The sequence below is a fragment of the Dendrobates tinctorius genome, unplaced genomic scaffold, assembly GCF_039654945.1.
Source record: "Dendrobates tinctorius isolate UK_male_01 unplaced genomic scaffold, ASM3965494v1 ptg000104l, whole genome shotgun sequence".
NCBI lineage: Eukaryota > Metazoa > Chordata > Amphibia > Anura > Dendrobatidae > Dendrobates > Dendrobates tinctorius.
This window is the reverse complement of record NW_027361772.1, coordinates 16,407,501-16,420,010: the sequence shown is the minus strand read 5'-3', so window position 1 is coordinate 16,420,010 and position 12,510 is coordinate 16,407,501. Positions and strand designations below refer to the sequence as shown.

Here is a 12,510-nt window from a genome sequence, read left to right as displayed (position 1 = left end):
CATGCACTGAACTACACCCTGTATTGTTACTCATGCAGGGCCAAAGGGGTTTCTGGGTCACGCCCCACTCCCTGACACAAAGTTATGTTTAACCTTGTGGGGGATCTCTTTTTTATTGGAGTGTTAGTATGCCTTTAATATTCTATGAGACATCCCAGTCATCGCTTGCGTTGATTCTTAAAAGTAAACTGTCAGCAGGATTTTGCTAGGTAATCTGAAAGCAGCATGAGGTAAGGGAACAGACCCTGATTCCAGTGATGTGTCATTTACCAGGCTGTATGTTGCAATTTCAATAAAATCAGTGTTTTAACAGCAGGAGATTATCACTACAGGATTAGGTGTCTCATGCCCTCTTGTCCAAGCCCGCCCCCAGCACTGATTAGCAGCTTTCTGTCAATGTACAGCGTATGCAGAAAGCAGCCATTGATGTGGGCGGGGTTACCGTATATTGGGCTCAGCATTCTGAGCACTGCTGGTTCTGCAGAAGAAAAAAACTATGATTGTATCAAAATGACAGCAAACAACCCAGTAAGTGATACATTACTGGAATCAGGATCTCAGACTCAACATCATGCTGCTCTCAGATTACATAGAAAAACCTGCTGACTGATTTTTTATTTTTTTTTAAAGTGAACAGTCACAATTTTGCTGAAAGTACGTAAACATTAATTTCAGTTCCACAACTTAGACGCAGTCGCCTGAAGACACTGAAGTGATTAATAAGTATACATTCTTCAAAAAGTCTCATCTGTATCTATTTCAAGTATGTTACTGCAGAAAAAAATAATAATTCACATGGTTCTAAACGTACAAAACTAGTAAATAAGAAGGTCTAAGTTGTATTTTTCTGGTGAAGAAGGATCATTATATGTGTCACCCAAACTTGGAAAGCCCTGAATGGCACACTTGGCTACTTGAGTGCTAAAAGGTAATTCCTATGGGAGATGTATGGTGGCCATATTTGTTAATTTCTGAGAACTTAGAGGGGCACAAGGTCATCACTCAGGGGAGTTGCCTGCGTGGGACTCCTTCCCTCTATGAACTAAGCAGAATTATCTGTAATACCACATTTTTGCGGCAATTTACAGGAAAATGAGGGGCCTTGAAAACTAGCGGTCATATTAAAGGGGTATTTATATGAAGGCATATCTACTTTAAAGTGAATATATCGGCAGGTTTTTGCTATGTAATCTGACAGCAGCAAGATGTAGGGGCTGAAACCCCGATTCCAACGATGTATCACTTTGTATACTGGGCGAAACAGCTTTGATACAATCACTGTTTTCTGCTGTGGATCTAGCACAGCTCAGATGCTGAGCTCTGTATAACTCCGCCCACACCAACTGCCATCTCCTATCTCAGTAATGTGAACATCTGTAGTCATGAAATACAGACTTTACACCTCCGAAATGAGAGTGAAAGATCAGTCCAGGAGGAAATAGAAGCAGATATCTCTAATAAGATATATTACAAAGTTGCTCGTTTCCATGCGTACTATTGATTTATGAAAGAAAAATGGAAACATTAGTTCCCCTAAACAACCCCTTTAATAGAGAGTTTTCTGGCGATTCTCCTTTAGGTTATCATATTACATATAATTACCATACTCCCTTTAGCGTATGTAGGTCAATTACTCTTAACTGACGGACTTAACCCAAACCATAATGTAGATTCACTGGTAAAATATACATAAAATATATATTGAGGCCAGAAATAAATTCAGAGCAATTAGTAAAATTATTTATCATTTTCATTATTCTCAGAGATCCTTAATCAGCATTATATTGTCCGCTTCACAGTATAATTATTCCAAGGGGAGCGTCAAATCTATGTAAGGCTAGTTTCACACTAGCGTTTATTCGACGAAGCGCACGGCGCCGCTAAGCCCCGCCCCCTGCCGGCTCCCTGCCCACCCCATCCGGTCATCGCCGCCTACTATCGCACATGGACGCTTGCGATCTGCGCACCCTATCTTTAGCATAGGGTGCGCAGATCGTGCGCTGGCCGTGCGCTAGTAGGATTTTGGTGTGTGCTGCGCACTTTTGAAGGTGCGCCGTGCTTGCCGAAATGCAATATGCTGCGCTCGGCGCGCACCTTCAAAAGTGCGCAGCGCACGCCAAAATCCTACTAGCGCACGGCCAGCGCACGATCTGCGCACCCTATGCTAAAGATAGGGTGCGCAGATCGCAAGCGTCCACGTGCGATAGTAGGCGGCGATGACCAGATGAGGCGGGCAGGGAGCCGGCAGGGGGCGGGGCTTAGCGGCGCCATGTCGAATAAACGCTAGTGTGAAACTTGCTTAATGATGGCCGAAAACTCGCGGCAGCCATATTGAATGTCGAACCATCGTTACGAGTAATTGGGAACATGTTGGGGGGGGGGGGGTCATGTCAGAATTAGTGCAAATTAGAACAAAGCAGAGTTGCCCATAGCAACGAGTCAGATTCCGAGTCTTGAATATTCTGATTGGCTACTAAAGGCTACCTTAAAATGTCTTTTGTTCCCCATAATAGGAGTTTATAGTGGTAAAATAATTTAAAGAGATATACCCAACTAATATCAGTGGGTGTCAGCAATTGGATCTCCACAAATTTGATGTAGGAGTAGAGGAGGATCAGAAAGTTAAGCGAGAAACCCAAGCTCATCGTCCTCCGCTAAAGTGATCTTCCAATCTTACAAGGTAGAGTAATGTGGGAGGACCCTTTAATTTCACAAACTTTGAAATGTGATTGGGATTATACCGTATATATATTTTATAAGGAGATATTTCTCATTTTCTGAAGTGACAGTGAGGCTCTAACCTTTGGGACCCCACCGATACGAAGAAAAAAAAATGGCACCTAGGTCATACAGGTGTCTTGAGCGGAGGAATCCTTAGAAGGTGATGCACCTTAATTCATTAGGATCGGTTGCGGTTTAGAGAGTTAGGACTACCACGTATCTGAGAGAGACAGCATATCTTGCCGATATAACATTTAAAAGGGGAAACCCGCTTTAAGGTTAACGTCCAACTTCACAAAATGTTATCGGCCAAGTCCATCTAAAATGGGAAAAAGTAACATATGTAGTCTGATCCTACAGTAACACAGTCAAGTCAGATGAAAAGGAGTATCTGCGGAATCAGACTACATAGTTTGTAGTCTGTTACCATGGAGACGTATAGTTGACCATAAGTGCTAAAAAAAAATGGTTGTCAATCTGGACCTACTCTTTAGTCCTGCTGTGATGAGAACTGAAGATCCAGTGTGGAAAAAAAAAATAAACCTGATGAACTGATGTGGTTGGTGAATATTTGGCCCGGTGGTCGGGTCGTACAGATGAGAGGATGTTTAAAGACTTGAAAACCCCATTCAGGTATATGTAAAATGGTCTTTTTGTTTGCAAAAATCCTTCAAAATCCTACTCGTCCACATGTGATCGTCTAATAGGTTATTGAACGATTGCTCAGACAATTCAGAAGTCACGCGCTGTAAACGGAGGACCTTTGTCCGTGCTACGAAATCCAAGCACCACAGATCTTAAGGCCGACTTGATGTCTCTGGAAAGCAATCTGTCTCCCAAGCGTGACAGAAGACGCGTCTCTCGGAAACACAGATGTACCCTAGTAACAAAGTCAGACGGGAAAAAGGCTACGCTGACCCGAGAAAGCAGCGTTATACCGGAGGGGCGGGCGGAGGACGCGCCGGGGCGATGTTAGGATGTGCGGCTTCTCTTTGGTGAGGGAGCGGAGGCCTGAAACAATAATTAATAAGGGTAAATGTACAGTTTTGTACAACATCACAAACAATACATTGGCATTTACTCTACTCTAAAACTTCAACTCAGCCAATATGCCAATGTTTGGAGAACACACCTATCCCTGAGATTTTCTAGAATAAATTCTTCTGGCCTATTATGTTCTTTACTATGAGCCGTGTTCCATGCTGGTTGCTAAGCAATATCCCACAGATATTTAGTCTGTAGCTACCCGTAGCAACTACATAGATTCTAGTTCATTGGTTTTTATGGACAACTCCTTCTCATTTTCCTTACACCTTTTAATGTATATTATTTGTGTATCCTATGATGTACACAGCAGTCTCAGTGTATCCTATGTGATGTACACAGCAGTCTCAGTGTATCCTATGTGATGTACACAGCAGTCTATGCGATGTACACAGCAGTCTCAGTGCATCCTATGCGATGTACACCGCAGTCTCAGTGCATCCTATATGATGTATACAGCAATCTCTTTGAATCCTATATGATGTATACAGCAGTATTCCGTGAATCTTATATATGATGTACAGTACAGACCAAAAGTTTGGACACACCTTCTCATTCAAAGAGTTTTCTTTATTTTCATGACTATGAAAATTGTAGATTCACTCTGAAGGCATCAAAACTATGAATTACCACAGGTGGAATTATATAATTAACAAAAAAGTGTGAAACAACTGAAAATATGTCTTATATTCTAGGTTCTTCAAAGTAGCCACCTTTTGCTTTGATTACTGCTTTGCACACTCTTGGCATTCTCTTGATGAGCTTCAAGAGGAGGTAGTTACCGGAAATGGTCTTCCAACAGTCTTGAAGGAGTTCCCAGAGATGCTTAGCACTTGTTGGCCCTTTTGCCTTCATTCTGTGGTCCAGCTCACCCCAAACAATCTCGATTGGGTTCAGGTCTGGTGACTGTGGAGGCCAGGTCATCACTCTTCTTCTTGGTCAAATTGCCCTTACACAGCCTGGAGGTGTGTTTGGGGTCATTGTCCTGTTGAAAAATAAATGATGGTCCAACTAAACGCAAACCGGATGGAATAGCATGCCGCTGCAAGATGCTGTGGTAGCCATGCTGGTTCAGTATGCCTTCAATTTTGAATAAATCCCCAACAGTGTCACCAGTAAAGCACCCCCACACCATCACACCTCCTAATCCATGTTTCACGGTGGGAACCAGGCGTGTGGAGTCCATCCGTTCACCTTTTCTGCGTCGCACAAAGACACGGTGGTTGGAACCAAAGACCTCAAATTTGGACTCATCACACCAAAGCACAGATTTCCACTGGTCTAATGTCCATTCCTTGTGTTCTTTAGCCCAAACAAGTCTCTTCTGCTTGCTGCCTGTCCTTAGCAGTGGTTTCCTAGCAGCTATTTTACCATGAAGGCCTGCTGCACAAAGTCTCCTCTTAACAGTTGTTGTAGAGATGTGTCTGCTGCTAGAACTCTGTGTGGCATTGACCTGGTCTCTTATCTGAGCTGCTATTAACCTGCGATCTCTGAGGCTGGTGACTCGGATGAACTTATCCTCCACAGCAGAGGTGACTCTTGGTCTTCCTTTCCTGGGGCGGTCCTCATGTGAGCCAGTTTCTTTGTAGCGCTTGATGGTTTTTGCCACTGCACTTGGGGACACTTTCAAACTTTTCCCAATTTTTCGGTCTGACTGACCTCCATTTCTTAAAGTAATGATGGCCACTCGTTTTTCTTTACTTAGCTGCTTTTTTCTTGCCATAATACAAATTCTAATAGTCTATTCAGTAGGACTATCAGCTGTGTATCCACCAGACTTCTGCACAACACAACTGATGGTCCCAACCCTATTTATAAGGCAAGAAATCCCACTTATTAAACCTGACAGGGCACACCTGTAAAGTGAAAACCATTTCAGGAGACTACCTCTTGAAGCTCATCAAGAGAATGCCAAGAGTGTGCAAAGCAGTAATCAAAGCAAAAGGTGGCTACTTTGAATAACCTAGACTATAAGACATATTTTCAGTTGTTTCCCACTTTTTGTTAATTATACAATTCCACATGTGTTAATTCATAGTTTTGATGCCTTCAGAATGAATCTACAATTTTCATAGTCATGAAAATAAAGAAAACTCTTTGAATGAGAAGGTGTGTCCAAACTTTTGGTCTGTACTGTATGCAGCAGTATTCCGTGAATCCCATATGATGTATACAGCAGTATTCCGTGAATCCCATATGATGTATACAGCAGTATTCCGTGAATCCCATATGATGGATACAGCAGTATTCCGTGAATCCCACATGATGTATACAGCAGTATTCCGTGAATCCCATATGATGTATACAGCAGTCTCTTTGAATCCTATATGATGTATACAGCAGTCTCTTTGAATCCTATATGATGTATACAGCAGTCTCTTTGAATCCCATATGATGTATACAGCAGTATTCCGTGAATCCAATATGATGTATACAGCAGTATTCCGTGAATCTTATATATGATGTATACAGCAGTATTCCGTGAATCCCATGATGTATACAGCAGTATTCCGTGAATCCTATATGATGTATACAGCAGTATTCCGTGAATCCCATATGATGTATACAGCAGTATTCCGTGAATCCCATATGATGTATACAGCAGTCTCTTTGAATCCTATATGATGTATACAGCAGTCTCTTTGAATCCTATATGATGTATACAGCAGTCTCTTTGAATCCTATATGATGTATACAGCAGTCTCTTTGAATCCCATATGATGTATACAGCAGTATTCCGTGAATCCAATATGATGTATACAGCAGTATTCCGTGAATCTTATATATGATGTATACAGCAGTATTCCGTGAATCCCATGATGTATACAGCAGTATTCCGTGAATCCTATATGATGTATACAGCAGTATTCCGTGAATCCCATATGATGTATACAGCAGTATTCCGTGAATCCCATATGATGTATACAGCAGTCTCTTTGAATCCTATATGATGTATACAGCAGTATTCCGTGAATCCCATATGATGTATACAGCAGTATTCCGTGAATCCCATATGATGGATACAGCAGTATTCCATGAATCCCACTTGATGGATACAGCAGTATTTCGTGAATCCCATATGATGTATACAGCAGTCTCTTTGAATCCTATATGATGTATACAGCAGTATTCCGTGAATCCCATGATGTATACAGCAGTATTCCGTGAATCCCATATGATGTATACAGCAGTATTCCGTGAATCCCATATGATGTATACAGCAGTATTCCGTGTATCCTATATGATGTATACAGCAGTATTCCGTGAATCCCATATGATGTATACAGCAGTATTCCGTGTATCCTATATGATGTATACAGCCTTCTCTGTGAATCCTACATGATGTATGCAGTAGTCTGTCTCTGTGTGATATATACAGCATCCTATGTGATGCATGCAGCATGATATGCTATATCACGTATACAGCAGTCTCAGTGTATCATACGTAATGTATACAGCAAAGTCCCATCTTAGTATACTCTTTCGCTGTATGGGGGACAAGGAAGGATGAATTGGGTGGGGGGGGGAGTGGAGTCTGAGAGATACCGGGAGGGATTTGATGGATGATGTTGTCATCCTGTTGTCTTCCAGTTAGAGACTGACTTCCTCTCTATACATTAGCGTATATACTGGACTGGTTGTCAGACTGAAGCTCACATGTCCCATCTTCCTATACTCATGATGGAAAGATGTATATTGAAATTAATTTAACAATAAGAACATTGATTGGATTAAGGCATTATATATGTGAAAAAACTGCCAGTGCTTATTCAAATTTCCTTTAGCACCCCCCTCATTAGTGGCTTACCTAGACGGTGTATATTGAGGTTGTCTTACTGCGTACGATGGAACAGCGACGTTATTCGGATTACTGGACTGAAATAAGAATAAAAGCTTTATAGGAAATGTTGCTTCAATAACTGGAAAATGTATTTTACAATCAGCTCAGGTTCTATGGATCCTTCAGTAGGACATCTTTGTAACTTATTCATGGAACTTACGCTTTCATAGTAAGATGGAGGAATAATTCTATTGGGTCCCATAGGCGGCACATTCCTGGGAGGTGCATTAGCGGCAGGACTGGCATTGGGTGGTACATGTCTCTGGGGTCTGGAATTAGGGGGCACTCTGGCTGCTTGCATTTGGGAGGCGTTTCTTGGAGCCCCTGCGGAGGGACCACCTCTACCTGGCGCATTGTTTGGAGCATTTCTTAGTTCTCCGGTGGTCAGACCGCTTCTGCCAGGGACACTCTTGGGTACCTCTCTGTTAACTTCTTGAGCTGTCCTGTTGACAATCAAATAAATTTATAATGTAAGAATCAGGATTCCCGTTTCCAATAAACACCCCATTACACAAGTATCTACACCTCGACATTCGGTTTAAGATTCATAATGTCCGATCATTGTAACTAAGGAGAATACAACAGAAACTCATCAGCAAGTGAAAAACGAAGGCTTCACGGTGCTCTTAGAGCCTCATGTATGATACCTTTAGGCTATGCTCACATGTTGCCTTTTTGCTGGGTTTTTTAATGAAAATTTTAAACCGCGTTTTACAGTACCAGCAAAGCCTAAGACATTTTAGAAATCTCATAAGCACACATTTGGTTTATTTTCCTGACAGATTTGGAAAACTGATGCATTTTTTTAAAACTGCAGCATGCCACTTCTTTCAACGTTTTTTTCCGCTTTTGTACAGTGTTTTTTTCACCCATAGGAAACAATGGGTCAGTGCAAAAATGCAGGTATCAGGTTCTCCTGCATTTGTAATGAAAAAAGTAGGTACAGCAGTGTGTGAAACCCATTTATTTTTGTGATTTTCCCCAGTTTAAACCATAATATCTCGGTGTTTATGGCACTTGAGAATGGGCATTATATTATGATGATGATGTGTGCAAAGTAAACATTGGCCGACCAAGGTGTGAGCGTGAACAATACTTGTGACAGACCAAAGTGTAAAAGTACACCATGTCCTACAAACTAAATACTCTGTCCATGTCTTAGGTAAACTATTCCCAACCAATTCACCCCCCAGTTACATTTGTAATTGTATATTTTTTCATGAACTTATTTGTTTACAATAGTCACTATTTTTTTCAGACAATCTTTTTCCACTAAATAATTTGATCAAATTGCTTTCTTTTTTAAAAAAAAAAATGGTTGCACGTAGGTCTTGCATTGTTGACCTGTGTTCACGTTTCTGTGGTGGAAGCAAAGTTAAACTTTAGAATCCTGAGAAACGCAGCAAAAAAAAAAAACTCAGCAAAACTTGCTTTTTGTAAGCAGCTTCTTTACTTCCAAGAGAGCAGGTTTTGCCTGCATAAAAAAACAAAGCAAAGCAACAATATGACGTGTGAACATAGCCTTGTGAGGGCTTCCCTTAAAAGATTACTGTCCAGTTCACACTACAGGATCTGTGGCCGTGAACAACTGACGATCGTCTACATAGAAGCTGTTTGGCGGTTCGTTAATAGCCTGTTTAGAGAAAGTCTCCCGCACTTTCGATAATCGATCGTTCAGTGCACGTATGCCGTCATTCTTCCCGACAGCACACGTCCAGTTTACATAGAACGATATGCTACCAAGATCGATGATTCTTAAGCAAGCTAAAAGATCATTTCACCAGACAAATGAGTGTTGTGCTCAACAGGTGATCGGCAGCCTGTTAACACTGCCTGATCATAAGGAAATGCGAGATTCTATGAGCATTTGTTCCCAGAGCTGTCTGGCAATGGCTCAGGGTGTCTGGCAAAAAGCTCATTTGTCGGGTGAAAGGAGCTTTTGTGCTTCAGAAAAGATCACCGTTCTCAGTATTGCATCGACCTGTATAAACGGATTAGAGAAGGTGCATGAAATATTGTTAAAGGGAACCTGTACAGTCGGATGACCCCATTTACCTGTAGATATTGGGTTAATCAGGTCGATAGCGTAAGAACGGTGTTTAGGAGCCTTACTGAAGAACGTCTCTTGAGAGAAAAAGGGATTTAAGGAAGCTTGCATGAATCAGTGCTGATGCTGCTGTAATTACAGGACTTTGTTACTCAGCAAGTTCCCTCTACAGACAATGTACAGACAAATTGTGTACAATGTGTTTCAGCAAAGCAGTCAAATAATTTTAGTTTTTTTTTTAATCAATTATTTCCTCTCTCTCTCTCTGTCTCTGAGCAGGGAGAAAGTAAAGGTCTCAAAGATATGTCATCTCTTTAGTGAACAGTCAAGGACGAAAGTGCTGGCACCCTTGAAATGGTTTCAGAAAACAAAGCACTTCTCTCAGATAATTATTGGAATCACATATATTTTGTTATACACGTTTATTTCCTTTGTGCGTTTTGGAGCAAGTTGCAACACACAAAAAAAAAGAGGAAAAAAAGGCAAATTGGACATAATTTCACACAAAACACCTCAAATTTTTGATACCTTTCCAAAAATATGGGTAAACAACTTTGTTTCAAGCATGTGATGCTTGTTCCAACTCACCGGTGGCAAGTAACAGATGTGGGCAACGTGAAAATCACACCTGAAACCATATAAAAAGGGGAGAAGTTGGCTCAGTCTTTGCATTATGTGTCTGTGTGAGCCACACTAAGCATGGAGAACAGAAAGAGAAGAGAACTGTCTGAGGACTTGAGAACCAAAATTGTTGAACGATATCAACAATCTCAAGGTTACAAGTCCATCTCCAGAGATTTTGATATTCCTTTGTTCACGGAGTGCAACATAATCAAAACTTCAAGACGTTAATATCCCATGGCACTGTAGCTAATCTCCCTGGACGGCGGAGAAAAATTGATGAAAGGATTCAAAGCAGGATATTATCGATGGTGGAGAAGCAGCCTGCAGGCTCAGGATGCGTCAATGCAAACTATCCATCCACGTTTGAATGAAATGAAATGCTATGGCAGGAGAACCCCACTGCTGACACAGAAGCATAAAAAGCTAGACAGCAGTTTACCAAAATGTACATCAATAAGCCAAAATCCTTCTCGGAAAGCATCTTGTAGACAGATGATACCAAGATACAGCTTTTTGGTAAAGCACATCATTCTACTGTTTACCGAAAACAGAATGAGGTCTATAAAGAAAAGAACACAGTACCTACAGTCAAATATGGTGGAGGTTCAAAGATGTTCGGGTTTGTTTTGCTGCCTCTGGCACTAAATGCCTTGATTTTGTGCAAGACATCAAGAAATCTGAAGATTACCAAAGGATTTGGGGTCACAATGTATTGCCCAGTGTCAGAAAGCTAGGTTTGAGTCCTGAGTCATGGGTCTTCTGATAGGACAATGACCCCAAACATACTTCCAGAAGGACCCAAAAATGGATAGAAACATAGCGCTGAAGAGTTATGAAGTGGCAGCAATTAGTCCAGATCTAACCTCTGGAGAGATCTTAAAATTGCTGTTGGTAGAAGGCACCTTCACATATGAGAGACCTGGAGCAGTTTGCAGAAGAGTGGCCCAAAATTCCAGAGAGATGTAAAAGATGATTATAGGAAGTGACTGATTGCAGTTATTTATTCCAAAGGGTGTGCAAGCAAATATTAACTGAGGGTGCCAACAATTTCACTGGCCCATTTTTGGAGTTTTGTGTGAAGTTATGTCCAATTTACCTTTTTTTCTCTGTTTTTTTTTGTGTTCTTCCCAATACATACAAAGGAAATAAACCTGTATAACAAAACATGTGTAACTGCAATGATTTTCTGGGAGAAATACTTTATTTTCTGGAACAATTTCAAGGGTGCCAACACTTTCAGCCATGACGGTATATAACAGAATATATACAGTCAAAAACAGCAGTTTTAAACCAGGATTAAAATGTGGGACCCTGGAGGCCACAGAAGTGCTCAATCAGTGCAGTATTGGATACATCATAGTCCACGTCACATACTTCATATAGATGGAGTTGATTTGCCGTACCAGACAAAATAAGGCTGAAGCAAATGTACTGTCAGAAAGTGACCTATTGTTTAATATTTTTTTTTGCAGTAATGTATTTTTTTTTTTATTTTGGCTTTTTTTCATATTAGAAGAAATCTTGCAATTTTCACACTGGCCTCTGGGGCTATTTTGCATTCATACTTCCTGTTCTGCAAAGAAGACTTTTCAGAATCTCACTATCATCACAGGCAGGAGTACAGTGACAGGTAACATGTCTACATACAGTTAATAACATCTGATCCACCATTAACATTAGGTGGATCTGTAACAGTGTACTCCTTACCAATGACCTCATATTCCACTGGTCAGGTCAAGGAAATCAAAGACTTGCCTTGAATTTGTTTTTTTTGGTCACCTACCCATGTGATCGTCTCCTTCCACAAAATTTCCTCTTCAATTCGTTTCTTCGGAAAAATACAAACGCTCCAAGAGCCAAGAGGGGTACGACCAAGAAGAAGAAAATAAGAAGCCCATCTCTGAGAGAAGTGTCTTTATCTGTAGGGTCCAAAGAAAGAAAAATCAAATGTCAGCATGTTGTCAGAGATGAAGACTAGTTAGAAACTTTTGAGTATCAAGTCATTTTCAATACAGGGGATTCCTGTTTCAGTGTCTACTAATTGATATTATAACTTCAGGCCTCAGGACGACATGAGTGGTCAAGGCTTTTACCTCCTTACAATTGTAGATGCGACTTAAGAATATAGTCTGATTGAAACTGCATACCTTCCATTTAAGGCTAGTTTCACATTAGCGTTTTTTTGCGCAGCGCATCGTGCGCATAAAAAACGCAAAGAAAAACGCAAAACAAA

The 12,510-nt window shown here is 40.9% G+C and overlaps 1 protein-coding gene across 1 annotated transcript in view; it reads right to left on the bottom strand.

The window, feature by feature from the left end:
* Positions 1-2,206: 2,206 nt before the first annotated feature.
* ADAM9 (ADAM metallopeptidase domain 9) overlaps positions 2,207-12,510 on the bottom strand; it is a 109,432-nt gene continuing 99,128 nt past the window's right edge. The window contains exons 19-22 of the mRNA XM_073588820.1: positions 12,061-12,196; positions 7,767-8,049; positions 7,574-7,641; positions 2,207-3,732 (exon numbers count right to left, since the gene is read on the bottom strand). Of these exons, the coding sequence (XP_073444921.1) occupies positions 3,654-3,732; positions 7,574-7,641; positions 7,767-8,049; positions 12,061-12,196 (566 nt within the window). The 3' untranslated portion in view covers positions 2,207-3,653. The remainder of the gene's footprint in view (positions 3,733-7,573; positions 7,642-7,766; positions 8,050-12,060; positions 12,197-12,510) is intronic.